Genomic DNA, 19929 nt, shown 5'->3' with positions numbered 1-19929 from the left:
ACAGCTACATCATTTTTTTGTGTGTTGTGCAGTGATACTTGCTTTCCACAAGCGAGTGTCTTGCCTCTTATAGTGACTTATAGAGGAACACAAGTTCTATAATAGTATTTCAAAATAAAACGATGACCAAAACAAAAGACAGCTCTAATATATGTTATATACTCATTGATTTAAGTCACAATCTTCTTAATTAAAAGGTATCTGATGGTAGTTTTCAGTTTTTTTTTTTTTAATTCACATTGTATTTCAACATGTAAACTGTGTGTTTTGTTTACCTCTTGTCTGTGTAACCCTGGCCTCCGCGTGGACATGTTCTGTGTCTTACTTGTGATTGGTCCCGTCTCTCTGTATCAGTCTTGTAGTGCATGGTCTGTGTCTCCCCTGTGATTGGTCCTCTGTCTGGCCGTGTCAGTCGTGCTGCGCGTGGTCTGTGTCTACCCTGTGATTGGTCCCGTCTGTGAATCACGAGTTCCGTGTACAGGGCCGCTGAGAGCCGTCATGGGCCCCGGGGAAGGATTGGTATGTCCTGCTGCCGCCCATTATCCACCCATTCACTTTGAAATGCACCTATTCTAGAATCGTTCATTGTTTAATTTATCATGCTTTAATAGCAATGTCAAAAACATTTACTAAGTATACTGTACTGATATATAAATGTGTTCTACTCTGTTAATATCTCAAACAGATTGATTGACATAGTTTTCATCTTTTCATGGGGATGCACTGGTCTTACAACCAGAAGCCCCACATAACCTGCACACAGATTTCTACTATAAATAGTGCAATTGGATTAATTCTATGATGCCATGGTGTACTGCCAGTAATGCTGTTCAGTTCACTTTGCTTTTTTCAATAAAGACCTACATTTCCTTTGTTATAATAATCTTCACTGACCTTGATTTTTCCAGCAAGAAAAGCTACATTTGAATAGCTCTGGGGCATTAACTGGTCCATTTAGTTTGCCTTTTGAATGATGCTTGACATTAAAGCTTGATAAAGACACCCAGCACAAAAACAACAGGGAACAAAAAAATGGTTACTGACACTTGGGACTGGTTTTGCAATAATACAAGAACCACTGCTCAAGCATATGAAAAAGCACAGAGTAACTTTTAGGGTTCAATAATGCACACATTCGGTTAGTTCATGGTTAAGGCATGTTGACAGCAAATTGTTTGAGTAATAACCCTTACTGTCTGCCGTGCTGACACTTCATTAATTTACTATCCTCAATATTTTCTTAGGTGTAACATGGACCACGGTATATACTATAAATACTTTGTTTTGGTATCTTATATAACAAACATAGTTCAGAATTGTAATAATGTTTTTTTAAACAGATACTATAAAAGAATGAATATTGATCATTCAAAACCCAAGCTTTTTTTCCCCTTTATGTTCACACAGTAATTTGAAGCATAACGGTACTTCAAATACCAAATTCATAGCTTCATACACAGATGCAACACTACGATGCAATTTTTCTGTGCTTTTGTTGTCTTACTGAAGCCTATATAAAGTGGCCAATATAACATAGAGTAATACCATAACATTGATTTAGAGTCTGGGATCGCTTACCCAACTGCTTTGTTTTTCATACAAAATCCACTGATTATGCAAATAAAAAGGAGTTGCTATGCATTGTGAACGGGATACGGCAGAGATGAATTAAAGGAGCTGTGCAATTTCTTCTAGGAATAAAAAAGTTGTTTAAATGCTATGTATCTTTTCCTTTTGTAAAACTCTCAAACAGGAATAAGGCGACTATTAAAATAATTTTTGTAATATAATAACTTTGAAATATATTCACAGCACTGATTCTTGAATATAGGATACGTGTTCTAAAACAGATCTAACAAACAGTGTTTTTGTTTTTTTGTTTAGCATATTTAACAATGAAGTGCAAAATCTTACTCATTGCAACACACAAAACCTTTTCAGGAAGGTAAACACCTCTAAAAAAAGTTTCCAAGCCAGGAATAAACAATTCAGGCATTGCCCAGGTACTGCAAGAAATTTTAGTTTATGTATTATTACCTTTATCACTGATTTCACATACCCTGATTAGCATTAATACTTACTACATTACCTTCATAATTGTTTACTGCAAACCTAACAACATTTTATATATTTACTTAAATACTTACTTTAGGAAATGCATAGAACACTTCACTTTACATAGGAAGTCTGACAGGAATTGTATGAGATCTCTCAGCATGTATTTGAACCTTTTATCAACATAGCTTTAACATGAAATTCAGTATGGTCACACCTAATTATCCCTCCATAAATGTCAGATTTCTTTTAATGAGGTCACTTTTTTCCCCATATATTTTTTTACATATTAATAAAAACATGTTGCTGTGTTTGCAGATACCCTATTTAGTTGTATAATACAGATCACTTATCACTTCAAAGGGACTGTGCAAAAAATGTGACACAAAGTTGACTTATCAGTTCAGTACAGTTGAAAAACCCAAGAAAACTGTCAAAACACAATGCAGTGTTCTTTATTCTATATTGTGCTATGCTATACTAATGTCAGAACATTTCAATACAGTACAGCAAATGACTTACATATAAACCCGCTGGTTGTATTATTTTATTCCACAAAGTGTGTGGAAAAAAGCGAGGCAGACAGTAACAGTAGAGTTATTAGGTGGTTTTAATGTATTGAAAACAAAACAGCAAAGTGAAGGCATCCCCTTTTTCTTGTTGAATTAATTTGCATAAACCCCATAAGACAATTTACCAGTGAAAAAAATAAATAAATAAATCAATCCCCCTCAATATGAATTTCTGGGATGTTCATAAATTGAGTTGACTATGTGAGTCAGTTTAAGGTAGTTTTGTGAAACGTATTCTCCTCCACTAGGGTGTAGCCCTGTGACCTGAATGGCATTTTAACAATTTGGTCTGCACTGAATTTAAAATCAGGTCCCAAAGGACAGCCTGTGCATTCAATGTATGCACCTTGCAACAATTGTGTTTGCTCTATGTTGTGGGTTATTGTTAGAAAACACTTTTTGTTTTAACTGTGCTAAATATTACAGCAGTGACATGTTTTAAAATCATCTAATTTCTGCCATGTTAAGGATTTGTAATTTTCAAATACTTTGTATTGCCTTAATGTGTTGTTGTGTGTTTCAGAATATGGAATATTGGCATTACTACTGCCATATAATGAGGTCAAGCTTTTATCATGGTCTGTTCTGTGCAAAAATGAAAATGTGTATTCAGAGATTGTAGATCCTACCACAGTTTTCGTACACTGTGTTGTATGTGCTCCGTGTGCAACCATTGCTGCAGGGGTGGATTAACACACGGGCCCGCAGGTCCCCAGCCACTTAGGGGGCCCCCCACTGTAAACCGATGGATCAAAATACAGCAGTAAATAAATATACCAAAAATGTAGCAATAAATAAATATTCTTTAATATAATAAAATAATGGATGAATACAAAGGCCAAGTGTTTGTAAGTATATCAGAATTTTTTCGCTGAATGATCTCTCCACTATCAAATCAAATACAGCACTACGCCTGTTTTCCACAAACTACACACACATGCACCTCAGGCCTCTAATATGCAAATAAGTGATGTGTGGTCAGATGCTAAGAGTGTGCGTGTTGTTGTTGTAAATGGCTACCTGTGTGAACTCGCTAAACAATACACATGCCAGTACTTGCTAAGTTCCTTTAGTTTTGAAAATATACTTGACTTGAGTGCAGTAGCGCTGCTATCCCAGTATTTAAAGAACATTGTATTATTCACTAGTTTACACACAAAACACATCCTAATGTAAAACTTCAAATGTAGGTAACTATATTTCATGTTTAGATTACCTAAACATTTTGTTTATTTTTTTTAATCGTTTCATAGGTCATGTATTATATTCGTGTTATATCCATGTATCTTATTTTATCACTTTTTTTTTTCTTTTTGAACAACTTTATTCTGCAGCGGGTCGAGTGTTTTCTGGTAAAATATTCCATTAAGGAAGGTTTCTGAGGTTGCCTCCTTTATAATGATATACGTTGTTTAGAGGTGTTATGGTTCTGCAAATAAAATAAACAATTTTTTACACGCAATGATTGTTATTTAAGTTTTGGTCAGGGGGCCGGTGTAGAGTGTTTTTTGTATAGGGCAGTGGGTTTGTAATCGTTCATGTTTTTCCGAAAGCAGATATAGGTATTTTATTTAGTTTTTTGTATGTGACAAAATCAAGCAGTTTCATTTTTGCGTACTATATTGTGATATGATTTGCTTTATATTAATGCAGCATGTAAACGTTCTATGGGCCTATTCATGCATTTTACTGGTGTTTAAATGGGGGGGGGGGGGGGGGGGGGCAATGTTCTTTGTGCCCCAGGGCCCCAAGAAGTCTTAATCTGCCTCTGCATTGGTGGGATACATTTTTTTTGTAATGAATTCAAAACCTTAAAACAGAGTATGTGACTTACTGTTGTTGTTTTAACTCGGCCTCCGGGTTGCGTACAAGTCCAACCTGATTTATTTATTAGCAAATTACATCCTTCTTCTTCCAAACAAGGAAGCATTTCACACCACTGTTTTGTCTTTACAATTCGTGCTGTAAAAGGAAAACAAAAGAAAAGGAGGTTATATATATTATATACACACATATAATATATTATATATATATATATATATATATATATATATATATATATATATATATATATATATATATATGTATATATATATATATATATACACACACACACACACACACACACACGAACACCGTACATTGTAGACATGATTCACTGCTTGAACTGGGATTTTTGAAAAGCAAAATTCAGTGATGTTTATGGCTTAAGCATGATTAAAAAGCACAATACCTAACTACAATGGAAGTAGTTGCTGTGTAAAAAAACGTATGACAAAAGCTGCCGTATCAAAGTTCAGTGTCACAACAGAAATTAAAAAAGCCTGCCAGTACCACAGCTGACTGGTTCTTTTGTATTCCCATCCCATCCATAATATGTGTAATCCTAAAAAACCACAATGATCAATCCAAACACCCTTGAAACTGCTACATACAGTCATAGTCTTACAGTTACTAAAATACAGTATTTCATATCCTTGAGACAGATATGAAAATGTTATGGTAGTATGCACACATAATTGTCTGAATCCAATTTCTGATTCAGTCCATTGCTCACTCTAATTTGTTTGTGGTTTAACTAATATAAATAGACCAAGATTTTTTTTTTTTTTATTCGTAAATATCATGCTCGTCTACAAATGTTGTTTACAAATATTACATGGTAATATATATATATAAAACAACATTTGTCAACATATACTGAATGAGAAAAAAATGAGGAAGCACGTAATAATAACAATAGTAATAATAATAATAATAATAATAATAATAATAATAATAATAATAATAATAATAACAACAACAACAACTAGAAATGAACAAAAATAAAGCACCCCCAGGGATAAAGATAATGGATCTCTAAATAAATATTAAATACCCTCTATAGATATGTGAAAATGTGTTTCATCAGCATCACTGACAGGTTAAAGCAATGTGACATTGTTTTGGGAGCTCTGCATTGACCTTTTTGTTTTCCGCAGGTTTAGGGTGGAAAATCAGATTCGACAAGCTTTTATTAGAACTTAGATTTCTGTTGGCCCTCAGAAAATTGCAACTGCAAATTGCAATTGAAACCAATACACATATCCATTTATGAAAATTAAAATACTGAATTGATTGAAAGTGGAAGGTCCTATGTGCATTTTCACGGCTGTTTAAACAACACGCTTTTTTTTTGTGGGGGTATGTGACAGGATGGTTGAGTGGTGACGTCACAGACCAGGAAGTTGACACACAGGCAAGGTACTACGGGGTGAGTCGCAAATGCGCTCTTATTTATTAAACAAAATAAAATGTTTAAACAAAAACAAAACACTTTACACAAACAAAAAGGCATGATGGCCGAAACAAAATATACAAAACACTGAACCAAACAAGTATCGTGCTGGTGTAAAGACAGCACGAGTAGCAATTGTTATTTTTCTTACTTTCGTCCCTCTCACACAGATACTCTCTCCTCCAACCAACCCCAGGCAGCAAAAGCTGCAGGCTTTTAAGTGGTCGGAGGATTAATTGGCTATCAGTTATCTGCACAAGATTTCTAATATGAGTGGTCAACAGCCAATTTGTCAATAAATCATTAGCTGCCGACCACACATTCTCACGAGGTGTAGTTTGGCAGAGACGAGAAGCAACCATCGTCCCTGTCAACCTACATTAAAATAAAACACAAATACCTTTCAATAATAACAGTGAATAACAATACAAAATAATATAAATAAACATAGGGGTGAGGTGTACCCTGTCACAGGGTACCATGTCTAAATATTTTTTATAAGCTTTTTGGAGATATATTTACTGTTTCATTAAAATCGCATTAATGATGGATAAATCCATCACTCACACCCTGCCATCACTCCCAAAACAGTATTTTCCCCGAACTAGAGCAAGGAAACCAAATAAAATCTGGATAACGACGCCAAAAAGGAAATTTTTCAGTATTGCACATACAATATTAAGACTGTTGCCAAGCACTATCAGTGTAAATACTTTGGATTTCTTTTATAAAGCCAAGGAGCTGACAAAAAATGTAAAGAACAAACCAATTAGAAAGCATTTTTCCCTATGTGATTAGCTCTTTAATGTCATCTATCAGCTAAATTACAATTTTGAGAGAGAGGGAAAGCACAATAAATGAAATTAAATGTTATACAGTGGCCTTAATAAATTAAATGTGTGCTGAAGTGTTTTGCTACTAGCAATCTGAGAGCGATAACCTGTTAGCCCCAATTCTTAATCCAATTCAGTACAAAATAAGGAAAGTAGACCTGCTTACATCTTAGACAATGGATTAAATTAAATTCCAACATTTCACACAGTTTATCTGATTCAGTCTGAGGAACTGTTAGATTTCACCAATATACAATCATTTAAAGACAATGTAAGACAAGGATAACATTTTAATCAATTTCAGAAATGAGCATTTTTGTTTCCATCATTATCTAGTCATTTCTGTTACTTTGTTCAACAGAACAGCAATGTATATAATACAAAAAAAAAAAAATCCAGGATCTTATCTACCTAAAAACACATCAACACACAGTTAATCTTACACAGATAAGATAGAAATAACATCATTACACCCACAGTAGGACATTATCTCTGTGAAATAGTATATCATGATCTTGTCAACAGCTGTAAGCCTTGCTCAATAAATCAACACAATACTGTCGAAGGAATGGCATTAAGAGAAAAGGAACCTTATCACTGTGCTTCAATTGCATGAGAATGGAATAACAGTTTAAGTCCCTTTAGGAACAAAAATGTATTTACCAAACAGTTTGTTTTCAGCATATTTCAGATTTTTCAAATGTGCCCTCTATAGACATACACAACCCTTCAGCCATACCACCGTAATACATTTTTATGAGAAAAGTATAGTATTGTCTATTGGTTTCTCCGAGACAGGAGTAAACATAGAAGATATAAATGCTTTTGCCAATAGTACCTAACATTAGAGTAAATGAACAATGTTTCCATCCAACAATTGTAAACATCCAACATATGTCATTATAAGCTTATACCATTTTTACTTCTACACAGTAAACACATCTGTGATGGGGTGGTGGAACAGACATCACAGAGTCACGGGTACAGGTGCAAACAACCCCAATACCAACAATGGCAGCGGGGCATACTTTATTGATGGGGAACACAGTCCAAAGAAGCAAAAATATAAATCATAGGTCCCAGTAGAGCGAGTCCCTCTCAGCTCTTTGGTGCATTTTCGGGGTGTTGGAAAGTGCAGGTGCTCAGATGCTGAAGTGTCCAGTTCAGTAGTGCGGGGTGTGTGATGTCCAAGATGAAAGTGCTGGCAGTAGTGCGGCAGCTCCTTGGCGTGACAGATCACTCTGACCCCAGTCCTGACAATAAACAACAAAACCACATAGCACACAAACAAACACACAGCTCAGCAACTCAGTGTTACCTCAAAGGCCCCGCACTTACAAAATGACAGCCTTTATATACCAGGAGACTCCACCCCATGATCAGTGCAACTCGGCACACCTGCCAGTTGTCTAATGCAGCACAGCTGATCACAGTAATCTTTTCCCCTAATATGGTCATTCCACCCTGCACTAAGATGGTTGACTTCCTTTTCCGCCCCTCTCTCCAAGCCGGCCCGTCTCGGTACAGGCATGCGAGTACCTCTGCTTAGTGCCCTCTTGGGTCGGGAGGGAGATTTGCAGCTCAGATCCTCTCGCAACATCACATTGGTATCACTTGGGCCACATCAATATACAGTACAGTACATCATAAAAACATGACACACCTACCTCCACTCACACTTATTATCCTAAATGGCAAATTGCAGACATGAGTCTTACTTTGTCATATGGATAGCTATCTCACGCTTAGTTTGGATGTAAAGTAGCATTAGTATTATAACACTATAAAACATTTTAGAAATCTCAGAACTTTCATCCACCAATTAGGAAGCTCTAATTCTGGGCACTACCACATGGTAGATAACTGCTGAATATTCATACGGAATGTCTCACTTTAAAACCTTCATACAGTGTACTGCAGACATAATAAAGTACAAAACATAATTAACGTGCATTCAGCCAACTGTTAAATATAACTTTACAATTATGCGCATCAACCCAATGAAATCAACCCTTAATCCACTACTGTATTTAGGGTTAAGTTTCTTCTTTTAACCTAGCAAGCTGGACCTGTGCCTGTTTCCTAATTAGGGGCATTAACATTCACAGTGGCATTAGCACAATAATGACAACTGAAAGACCCTTTTAAAGCTATCTGTTATGTCTTACTTTAGCACTGCCTCTTTAGAGAAAAGTGGCACTCTGTCAAACCTGTCTATTTTCCAAAGTCAGTCTTGTGCATTAATGCGTAGGTCGGACATGTCACATCACTTGTAATACTTACTGCGCTAAAGGCACATGATTTTATACTGAACTAGTTAAATTACATATTTCAGTTTCACATCAGTACCAGTAAGCTGAAAGTATTTGAATGGTGCACAATATGTAAATATTACCATCCTAATCTTAATCATGAGCTATTATCTGTCCATTACTTAAGAAAAAATATATAATAAAACACCAGCTTTCTGCCAAGTCTTCCTTTCAGCAGTCCATCATATCCATGAATAGCAATGTACTGTGCAATGGTCTACACAAAATCAATTTTAACCTACTGCTGTTCGATGCAAAATACTGAATCCCTAGGGTATGTCACAAAGAAATCCAAAGGTGCAGTTTTCTGATTCCTAAACATTTGGACCATATTTATTGAAATATGATATGACAATTTCCCTAAAAAAATTATCAATGGCATTTGTGATCTCTCTATTTTTCTGGCTTCAGGAGCTAATGTTGCAGCACATGCAGTTCATCTGATAAATATTGAAAGCAATACAAAAACTGTGAAATCACACATTTTGAGGGTCCAATTTTGCTATATTAAAATCATGGGAACATTTTACTTCAATCTAAAATGACACTGACCCCATTTACCATAAATCTATTAGGCTAAAAATAACTGATTGGCCACCCCATGAAGATTATAGCTGCATTTATAAGAAGTGCTGAAAAAGTGACTGCAATTTGATAAAAATGGCAAATTCAATTTACAACTTGTTTATGTGTTAGGAGATGATAGACAGACTAACTATATGCAACAAAGCCTTACTTGAGCACTACTTTGAGTATTTAATTAGAATTTTATATGACGGTGAAAAGGTAATGTTGTCATTGTTCAGTAAGAGGAGGCCACATGGCAAAACTAAATAAATTATCTGAATTGTATAATAGATTAAACAAATGAGGCTGTAGGCAAAGTTCGAGTCAGTCACAAAACAGTTCACTAGGGCACTTTTATTGTCTAATGGTCCAATACCAAAGTTCTGAGTCTAAAGCTGAGGAAACACAAGGCCACTTTTGGTTTGGAACTTGGTTTCAGAAGACTAGGTTTCAGGCCATTGCATGGCACACTGCATGGCTCAAACTCGGTCTGGAACCAGGTTTCAAGCCACTGTTCATGAAAAAGCGGCTTGGTGTTCCCTCAGCTTAAAGCCAAATTCCTTGTACTTTCACTGGGCCACGTGGTATACAATTGAGATCTCAAACAAGAAGGCGGTGGCGTTAGTTGCAACAACCTGTTCTTGAAACCCAATCAGGGTTACTGGGCTTCAAAATTGGGAGATCCAAAACACTTCAACCAAAACCTGCATTAAAATGACTTCATGTCATTAATTTTATAAATAAGTACTTAGTTCTACTGATGTATGTTTCAGTATCAAGATATTATAACCTGCCTCATGTTTTATAGTATCCCACTTTCTCCCCTTTATCAATGACTTTTGACACTACCAAGTAGAAACCTATTATCCCAACATTTGACAGCATATGAATGATCTTGCAATAAAAGCATTCTGACAGCTGCATAAAGTCACTCCCAGCTGGGGGAGCTCTCTCTCTCTCTCTCTCTCTCTATCTCTCTCTCTCTTGGTTACTGATTTTAGGCATGTTTGTGCTCTCAAATGTTACTGCCTTTTCTCTGTGGTCTATCTTCATTCTAGACTGTATACCTACCAATGACCTTTATTCCTATTTGCCTGCTAACAAAAAGTGTTGGGCTCAGTGTTCTGATTGTGTGGCATGTTATTATAACTTCCAGTGAAAATAAAACCCAGGCTGAATAAATCTTTACACAGTGTTTGTTAAAATAAAAATTAAAAAAAGAAACATTTAATCTGAGAAATAAATCTCTTAAGTAAACCAACAACATTCCCATTCCAGTGTCTATCTGAAGATTGAACTGCAACCATATATATAACCAAATATTTTAATAGTTTCAATATTGAATGAGGTATACAACATGTCCAAGCAACACCACGAGACTGCATTGTATTATACTACGGCAATTTCATGGGAGATATTCCATCTGTTCGCTATACAAAACAATATGTGCTTAGCCTGAACACAATACGAAGCAACTGCTTTCTGGGGAGAGAAGACAGAATTGCAAGGTGTTTGTGATTAAGTCAATAGAGGCAATGGTAGAGGAAGGTATGAAGGAAAGACAAGGCAACAAAAAAGACAAATACCGGTATTTGGATGGCACAGGAATCAATGCTCAGTGGGTTCTACTAACTAAGTTAATCAATCAGTATTTTAATCATGGTCCCTTGTATGTCCATAAACTTGTCGCAGGATACAGAGCTAAGCTCATGGGTTAACAAAGACAGCATTTAGATGTGAAGCTCATCATATCAATATCTGCTGTGGTCTAACACAAAGGTTTCTGTACAGACTAGCACTTGAAATTAAACTTTTGAAATGACACGCTATTGTTTTCAGGCATAGTTTATTTCCTGTTTATTAATTTAGTCAGTCCGTGTCACTGTGTGGCAGAAACATCAAAATTAGTTATTGTAATGTTTTAAAGCCCTTTTTGCCTATTAAATGAAGAATTATATATACATATATATTTACAAAAGGTAAAGCAAAGCCAAAAAAAAAAAAAACATGTATATTCTGGACTCAAAACTACATTTTGATGTAGGCTTTACATAAGCATGTAACGGTGCATTTGGCAGACGCAGTACTATGGACAGTTAAGTAAATTCATCACCACTTCTTCAGACCTTTTGCATTAGGTAACATAATCAATGACAGAAAGCTATCATTACAGGCATATATTCAGTATCGCGGTTCAGCTGTTGATAGTCAAGGATCTGTAGCAGGTTGGATCTTAACCATGATATATATATAATTTATTAAAAAACATTATAAATCAAATAATGCATAAATAAACAACATACTTGGAAATATCTGAGCTATTTCACTGGACTTTTAGATCTAGCATATACAGCATGTGTCCCTGGTTGTTTTCAGGTTTTTCTGTAATGTGTAAATTAATAATAAATAAATAAAATAAAGACTAAACAAGACTTTTTGCAGGTAAAGAATGGTGTTGACAAGCTTACATTACATATAGCATATTTTTTATTGTAGTTGTACAAAAGTGTGGTTATTTTCCTTTTTAAACAAATTACAATAATGATAGTAATTTATCCAAAGGGGATCTGGTAAATATTTTTCAAGATGCCATAAATCAGCTTTGATCTTTTCCCTCTCTTTTTAAAGAGTCCCGCTAATGGCTTATCCATCAGAAGATTTGTGAAAGAAGTTCTGGCTGCTGCATTAGAAGGATAATGTGAAGTGATTTGACTTAATTGTAATCCTGGCTGTGGAACGTTTATCAAGAAGCCAAAGAGAACAATTACAAAATGGGTATTATTGTTAATGTTTTAACATATACATCAGTGTGGCGGAGTGTCCCGCCCCTAATTATTATTATTTGTATTATTGTTTGCGGCGCGGATAACAGCGCCGTGTATTTCTTATATTTATATTTAAAAACCTTGTGAGGATGCATGACTGATCAGCTACTGATTATTTAACTAGCTGACAGTCATGCATCCTTACCAAACGCGTGCAGACTGTGGCCGAGGGGTAATAAGATAATTAACAGCTAGTTAACCCCTTGGCCAGAGTATAAGAACCTGCAGCTGCCTGTACTGCGGGGTGGAGTGTACAGAGGAGAGTACGGGGAGCGGAGCGAGCGAGGAAAAATAACAAACATTTAAAAACGACTGCTAAACAGTCTTTGTTTATTCGTTTGGCCCTTGTGCCTTTTTGTTTTGTGTTTTGTTGTTTTGTTTAAATCTTTTGTTTTTGTTTTGTTTATTAATAAATTCAGCTGAGTGCCATAGCATTCAGCTTCACCCGTCCATCCATTGTTTTGGTTTCAGTTACTTCCTGGTCCGTGACATCATCACACATCACCACTGCAAGCCAGCCTGTCACAATCAGCTTTCAGGAAATGTATGTCCTGCGTCAATGTCTCAGGTATACTGCTTTCATATGTTATAAACATGCAGTACTTGTATCTCAAAAGGAATAAATAAATAAATAAATAAATAAATAAATAAATAAATAAAATCAGACTAACCAAAGATAACATTTGTAGGTTAGCAGTGTAATACATTTCAAACAGAGCTGCATTTGATTGAAACTGGCACATACTGCACCAGATGGTCAAATCTGATGACAAATAATAAACCTAATTATAGTGTCTCCCACACTTATCTGAGAAATACAGCACACTGGGTCAGAGATTTGGCCTGTTAAGGAGGGTTTTACTGAAGGTGACCCAGTTTACTCACAAAAGCATACATCAAAAAATAAAATATTTAAAAAGTCAGCGAAGCACCACAAAATAACAAGGGGAACATACAGCCAGTATGCCTATTCGATTAACGTAATGCATGCAGCCCTTCATTTATATCAATTTGCAGTTACTTTTACAAGAAAAGTGTACATTCTTGCAAAAAAAAAATAAAGGAATTTTCTTGAGCATGCCACTGCCCTATGGTGTGTTATAAAAATTGTCCTCTATGACAACAAGGAAGGATGAACACTTTTTACATGCGTAAACGGGCTCTGCAACTAGATAGATGGGGAGAGATAATGATGTATGTCCTTATTTCACTAAGGGACTATATGAAAGCATCATTTTTTATTACAGGAATGCTATAAGATCCCAAGGACAACCACTGCTATGACTCCTAATTTGTCATACTGCTTTAGATAATAATTAGATACAAAAGGGATAAAAAGGATTAGATAAAAGGAGAGGCATCAATATACAGCATATGCTGCCCCAACACCCAATCCAACCTGCCAAAAAATAATCTAAAACTCCACAACATATTTTTCATCATGAAAGGTAGAAAAAAAAAATGCATGGCAAGAAATTCTGCACTTTCTCCTTGTAGGATGTTTAATGTGCTTAGCATTATTTCACAAATTTCTGGCGACAGAGCATTTATATATATATATATATATATATACACACACACAGTGCCTATATAAAGTCTACACCCCCTTGAACTTTTTTCACATTTTGTTGCATCAGTGCCTCAGTGTTTCATGCATTTAAATGAGGATTTTTTTTCCACTTATCTACACACCATACTCCACACTGTTAAGGGGAAAAAAGTTTTTATTGAGAAAAAATATATATTTTAAAAATACAAAACTGAAAGATCATAATTGGATAAGAATCCAGGTTAATTTTGCTGTGTAAAAGAAAAACAAAATGATAAATGCAGAAAAAAAACTATACCTATACTGTTACTATTATTGAGAAAGAGAAAGCTTATTCTCCATGACCTGCCAACCACAAATCAATTCCATACTAAGAACAGCAAAGAATTACCCTGACTTAGGAAAACAAACAAAAAAAAAAACGACATGAATGCACCTGTGAGAAAATGGGCACCATGTGACAATACTTATTAACGCTTTATAGTATTTCACCAACAATGCAGGTTACCAATTCAGTCTTTATTTCCACTAATAAAACCACATGTTTTTAATTATTTTAACAAGTGTACTAAAAATAATCATGCAAATGAAGTTCTTCACATTCAGGTCTAATGGCTGATCTAATTGCTCATAACCTTTTTATGACTTTGTAAGGAGTCTGGTGAGTGTTGGAATCTCTGCTGATCTAAGTTAGCAAAACAGGCATTTTCTCTTCTTTTTTTTGGTAGCTTGAAGCACAGATTATCAAGCTGCAGCCTCTGGGAACAGCACAGACATAGGTCCAGCAGCTTTCCACACCTTGAACCTTGCTTCTCAGACTGGAACCACATGTCCTGCTGTCTTTTATTTCACTATTAATATCACCCTAAATTAAAATTAAGCAGGTCACAGATATGCCTGTTTAAAAAACTTTACATATTTAATATGTTTTTTCATAACTATTGAAATTACACCACCCACTCGATATATCGCGGATGTTGGGGTCCAATATAAATCCACTATAGACCTTTTTATATTAAGATTCATGAGCTACTGGAAGTTCGTCATGCACCCTAGAAAACTTCCAGTTTCATGTTATTTATCTGATGTTGTTGTTGTTATTGAAGGAGTTGTTGAATGAGTGATTGAAGGAAACAAAAGGGAGAGCACGAAAACTAAAACTTGAGCTAAATTAGGATCTTGTTGCTGTGCAGTCGGGTGTTCTGTATGACCTGGTACAAACCAAGTGTCGAAGGTAAAGGTTTCAGGTTTCCGAACGATACCTCAAAGAGAGAGCCATTAAATGGGAAGGATGGGTGCCGGCCGCCAATTCAAGAATATGTAGCCTGCACTTCATCTCAGGTATGGCTGTTTATCAACTTTCACAGACATTATTTACAAGTGAACTTGGTTTGATTGCGTGATTAAAAAATATATTAGGTATTTTAATATTAGTTTTAAGGTTAAATACAGCCAATTTTGTGATTTACCAGCAAATCGCAAATGTGGCAGATTTTAGTTTTAGACTACACAAGCTGGCAAAAGTGAATTGCTTATAATTTACGATTAAGGTCGAGGTAAATATTAAAATCCATGTTGACAGACGCAAGCGCCTGTGCCCCCCTCTGGCTCAGGAGACAGTGATGCTTCTCTCGCCTGCTCCCACTTTTGGAGCAGTAGCTCTAGTTCGGTTGGCTCCCGTTTTCAACAGGGCCAACCCCAGCTCCCATCTCTGCCTCTCCATCTTCTTTGTCTGCTCCTCTTGAGCAGCGGTGTTCTTATTAAACTTGTCGATTAATTCTTGCCAGGTTTCCATTCCTTTATTTTTATTTATTACTTTAATCTGCGCTGGGTCCGTAGGGCTAAGTACTGCTGCCACCAAATGTAAACAAGCCTTGCAGCTTGGGTTCATTTTGCCTTTTTAAAATACTGATCCAGACACAGAGGTTGAGGGTTGAAAGCGCTGGCGCGCTATTTTTAATAATAAACAAAACAAAACGAAACAAAAACCTAGCTCTTACAAGCACTAACTGACACACACTGGAACCTAACCACAGCTGGACAGCTAAGCTGTTTACCGGACAAACAAAACACACACACCTTTACGGAACACGAAAGGAGGCTGTGTGGTCCAGTGGTTAAAGAAAAGGGCTTGTAACCAGGAGGCCTCCGGTTCAAATCCCACCTCAGCCACTGACTCATTGTGTGACCCTGAGCAAGTCACTTAAACTCCTTGTGCTCCGTCTTTTGGGTGAGACGTTGTTGTAAGTGACTCTGCAACTGATGCATAGTTCACACACCCTAGTCTCTGTAAGTCGCCTTGGATAAAGGCGTCTGCTAAATAAACAAATAATAATAATAATAATAATATACACTTTTAACACTACCTTTCATATGGCTGTACACACGCGCACAGACTGGCTTCTTCACACACAGCAGCCCTGAAATTTACAATAAGAACCAGGTGCAGATGATACTTAACAATAACACAATTATTAAATAAACATGTTTTTATATATACATACAGTAAGGACAGGATTTAAAAATGTTGACACTGTCTGCATCATTGCCTTGCATATAGCAAGGCAATTTCACTACATTGGTAACCCTCTGAGTATTCATTTGGCATGAGGTTGAGCCCGGTCAGGTGCATTGTGGACTCTCTCGTTTCTTAACAGGAGCTTGCATACCTTAATGTCAAAATACCAATGCAGAACTTCCATCTAAATAAATTCCACAGTGTAAATCCTTCAACATTTCACACACAGGGAATAAACTGCTATACAATTAACATATCATCTTTTTACCGAATGGAGCCTAGAGTAAAGTTAGAGCAGTCATTCATGACAAGTAATAGACAGAAGACACTGCAAAGTTATATAAAGTAGAGCAGTGGTTCCCAATCTGTGGTCCGTAGACAGCTTGTCTGAGTAAACTCCAGGTGGTCCAAAAAACAACACCCAAAATTCAGTTACGCAGTTATAAGCAACACAACAAACAGCTTGTGATCGCGTAAACACGGCCATACTGAAGTGTCATTCTGGGCCCGTGATTGGGTAAACATGATAAAAAACAAACTTTGCTTCTTTGACATCACTATTTTTCAACAAAACTTTGTTCTCTAAGCAGAATACAGCGTAATAAAAAAATACCTAACGTTTAAAAAAAAATAAACACAAAAAGCGAAACGTTTATATGGATTCTGAAGTACTTTATAATGTTCACCAGTGTTCTGAAAAAAAGGACACCAATTCCAAGATGCTACTGTAAAAAAAATAGATTTTTAGTGAATTTTTATAGGAAGAGAGAACTACTGCCAAAAAAATCTGGTCCTGGGGAGCATTCCATTCAAAAAAACGCTTGGTCCTTAAAGGATTAACCACATTCTATAATACCGGTAATAATAATAATCTTTATTTTTATATAGCGCCTTTCATAGTGGATCACTATCACAAAGCGCTTTACAAGATACAAGACTAGGGTGTGTGAACTATGCATCAGCCGCAGAGTCACTTACAACAACGTCTCACCTAAAAGACGGAGCACAAGGAGGTTAAGTGACTTGCTCAGGGTCACACAATGAGTCAGTGGCTGAACTGGGATTTGAACAGGGGACCTCCTGGTTACAAGCCTGTTTATTTAACCACTGGACCACACAGCCTCCACATATATAATTATATGTATGTAGTCTGCATCCCCCTTGATCTTTTTTCTTTTATTATGGGTGTGTTTATAAATCAATATATATTACAGCTCCCTTTAATGCCAAGCATCGCCTTCAAAGCTGACATTAACTGAAACCGCTTTCTATGTGAAACAAATACTAACTAAATGATTGTTACACTTTATAAAGGCTCATTTGTCTTGTCAAAATTAAAGACGTATTTTCTTAGCCAGCATTATTTAAAAAAAAAAAAAAAAAAAAAAAACTACATTAGCATTCACATAAATGCACATCTTTTTAATCCATGCTCATTTAAAAAAAAAAAAAAAAAAAGTAATCTGGCTTTCCCAGCCCATATAAAAAGTAACACACTGCATTGAATACTCCTAACTCGGTAGCAATGACTAAAATAAAACAAACAAACAAACAAACAAAATAAATTAAAACCACAGTTTTAGTACTTTTCATTTTCAACAATATAAAATATGTGCTACAATGTTGCCAGAATATCCCTATTTCCATATTATACGTTTTTGGAGAGGTCAACTGCATATAGTAACAGAATGTGAAACAAAAATAGGCTATATTTGTAGCTTGACTTGTGAATGATCGATTTCAGCTCCATGTTATTATATGGGTTTATTCAGCCAGGTTTAATATCTCACAAGACTATATGTCAAAAGCAAATTCTCAACGATATGAAATAATGTGCACAGTCTGTTCTTGACGCCGTCATATTTAACCAAAATGCTATAAATCCTATTGACTGTGTGCCACCAATCCCGTTTAATTGACACATCACAGCCCACCAGAAGTGGTAAGTAACATCCTGTACACTCACCAATCATTTTTACATTTTTCAAATTGCACCCACCTCATCTTCATATTCTGATGTGTTTTTTATATGTACATCGAGCAAAGTTGGCGACTCAGTGAGTACAATAAATTGCGTTAGAAATGGATAGATTAATTAGCTACACGAGGTAACGGTTGCGGGGACCAGCATGTATTTACATTTACTGGAACCGAGGACGACCCAAGCACCAGCGTATTAATATTTGTCAAGAGGGTTTGTCAAACAAAACTCTCAACAAAACTGAGACGCCATTTATCTACAAACATTGAGAATGTGAAAAAATTACTTTTTTAAAACAAAAGAAACAGGACCTTTGCCATCAGCAACTTTCAATGCGGAAATGACAACATTCCTTGCTGACCTGGTAACGGAGACTCAAGCCCAGGAATCTCATTAATTTAGGTATGTTATATAAATACTTTACTTTCTACACATACAAAATGAGTTTAAAAATGCTGTAGTGAAAAAATGTGTGGCAAGTAGTGTGGGAAAAATCCAAACACCAAGGTGGTCCCCACATTGAAAAAGGATAGAACCACTAAAATAGAGTACTGTTCAATCACCAGGGCCATTCTCAAAGTATTTGCTTCAGTGCAACGTTTGTTTCAGTTTTATGTTTTCAATATTAAAAGGTCATAAATACCAAGTGCGTTAATACAAGAGCTTACGTTGTTGTTTATTTTTGTACTTGCAAGTTTGGCAACAATTGCCTGTTTGTTTTGCCTTCTACTTAAAGTGCTTAGTGAGTTTGGCACAATATTTGACTGCTGTTCTTTTCCATTAACAAGAGAGACAATGTTCACATTTTACAATGTTGAAAGTCACGTTATCCTTGACAGTGGATTTAATAAATTCAACAGTTGATATTTGTTGAGAATATGCAATTATATTAAAAGTAGTACAGGTGCAGCATCCCATTTTTATTAGATCAAGCTAGAATGTAATTCAATTTACAATACTTTTAAGTGGCATGTCCCTAACAGAGAAATATATCTAGTTAAAAAGAACTGTGTTTTGATGCATATGTTAAACGGAATTTTTTTAATTAGTTATTTCATAAAAGGCCAAACATTTCAAATTCATGAACTCAGCATGATCAAAACAAGCACTTCAGATCACAGCTGATTACGTTTTGTAAGTCATTCAAATACAAGTTACAGTTCTGTAGCCAAAAAAACTTTACCGTAACCCTGGTTCCCTGAAAGAGAAGACGACCACCAACATTACGTATGGGATATGCCTGCCTATTGGTAGGTATTTTCTGAGCTCTTTATACCAGAGCTGCCGATAGGCTCCTTTTTGGGATCATGCCCTCGATCCAGTCTACCAAGGGATTAAAACCGTCATACCACGGAAGCCATTTCTCTTTTTGCATCGAACCCGGATGGGGCCCCGAGGGCTGCTGATGGCTCTGCCATGGCAGACTGAATGTCTATCTCC

At 36.0% G+C, this 19929-nt stretch overlaps 1 protein-coding gene across 4 annotated transcripts in view; it reads right to left on the bottom strand.

The window, feature by feature from the left end:
• The window catches only part of LOC117419875 (chemokine-like protein TAFA-5), a 190709-nt gene that overhangs the window by 108432 nt on the left and 62348 nt on the right, over positions 1–19929 (bottom strand). For all 4 annotated transcript variants that reach the window (XR_004547311.3, XM_034033198.3, XM_034033202.3 and 1 more), the window contains exon 3: positions 4462–4589. Coding sequence is in view for 3 of the 4 variants with exons in the window: in XM_034033198.3 (XP_033889089.1) it covers positions 4462–4589 (128 nt within the window). In the remaining variant the exon portion in view is untranslated. The remainder of the gene's footprint in view (positions 1–4461; positions 4590–19929) is intronic.

Source organism: Acipenser ruthenus, chromosome 14, assembly GCF_902713425.1.
Source record: "Acipenser ruthenus chromosome 14, fAciRut3.2 maternal haplotype, whole genome shotgun sequence".
Lineage (NCBI taxonomy): Eukaryota > Metazoa > Chordata > Actinopteri > Acipenseriformes > Acipenseridae > Acipenser > Acipenser ruthenus.
Note: the sequence above shows the minus strand (reverse complement) of the source record. Positions and strands in the feature narration are given on the sequence as shown.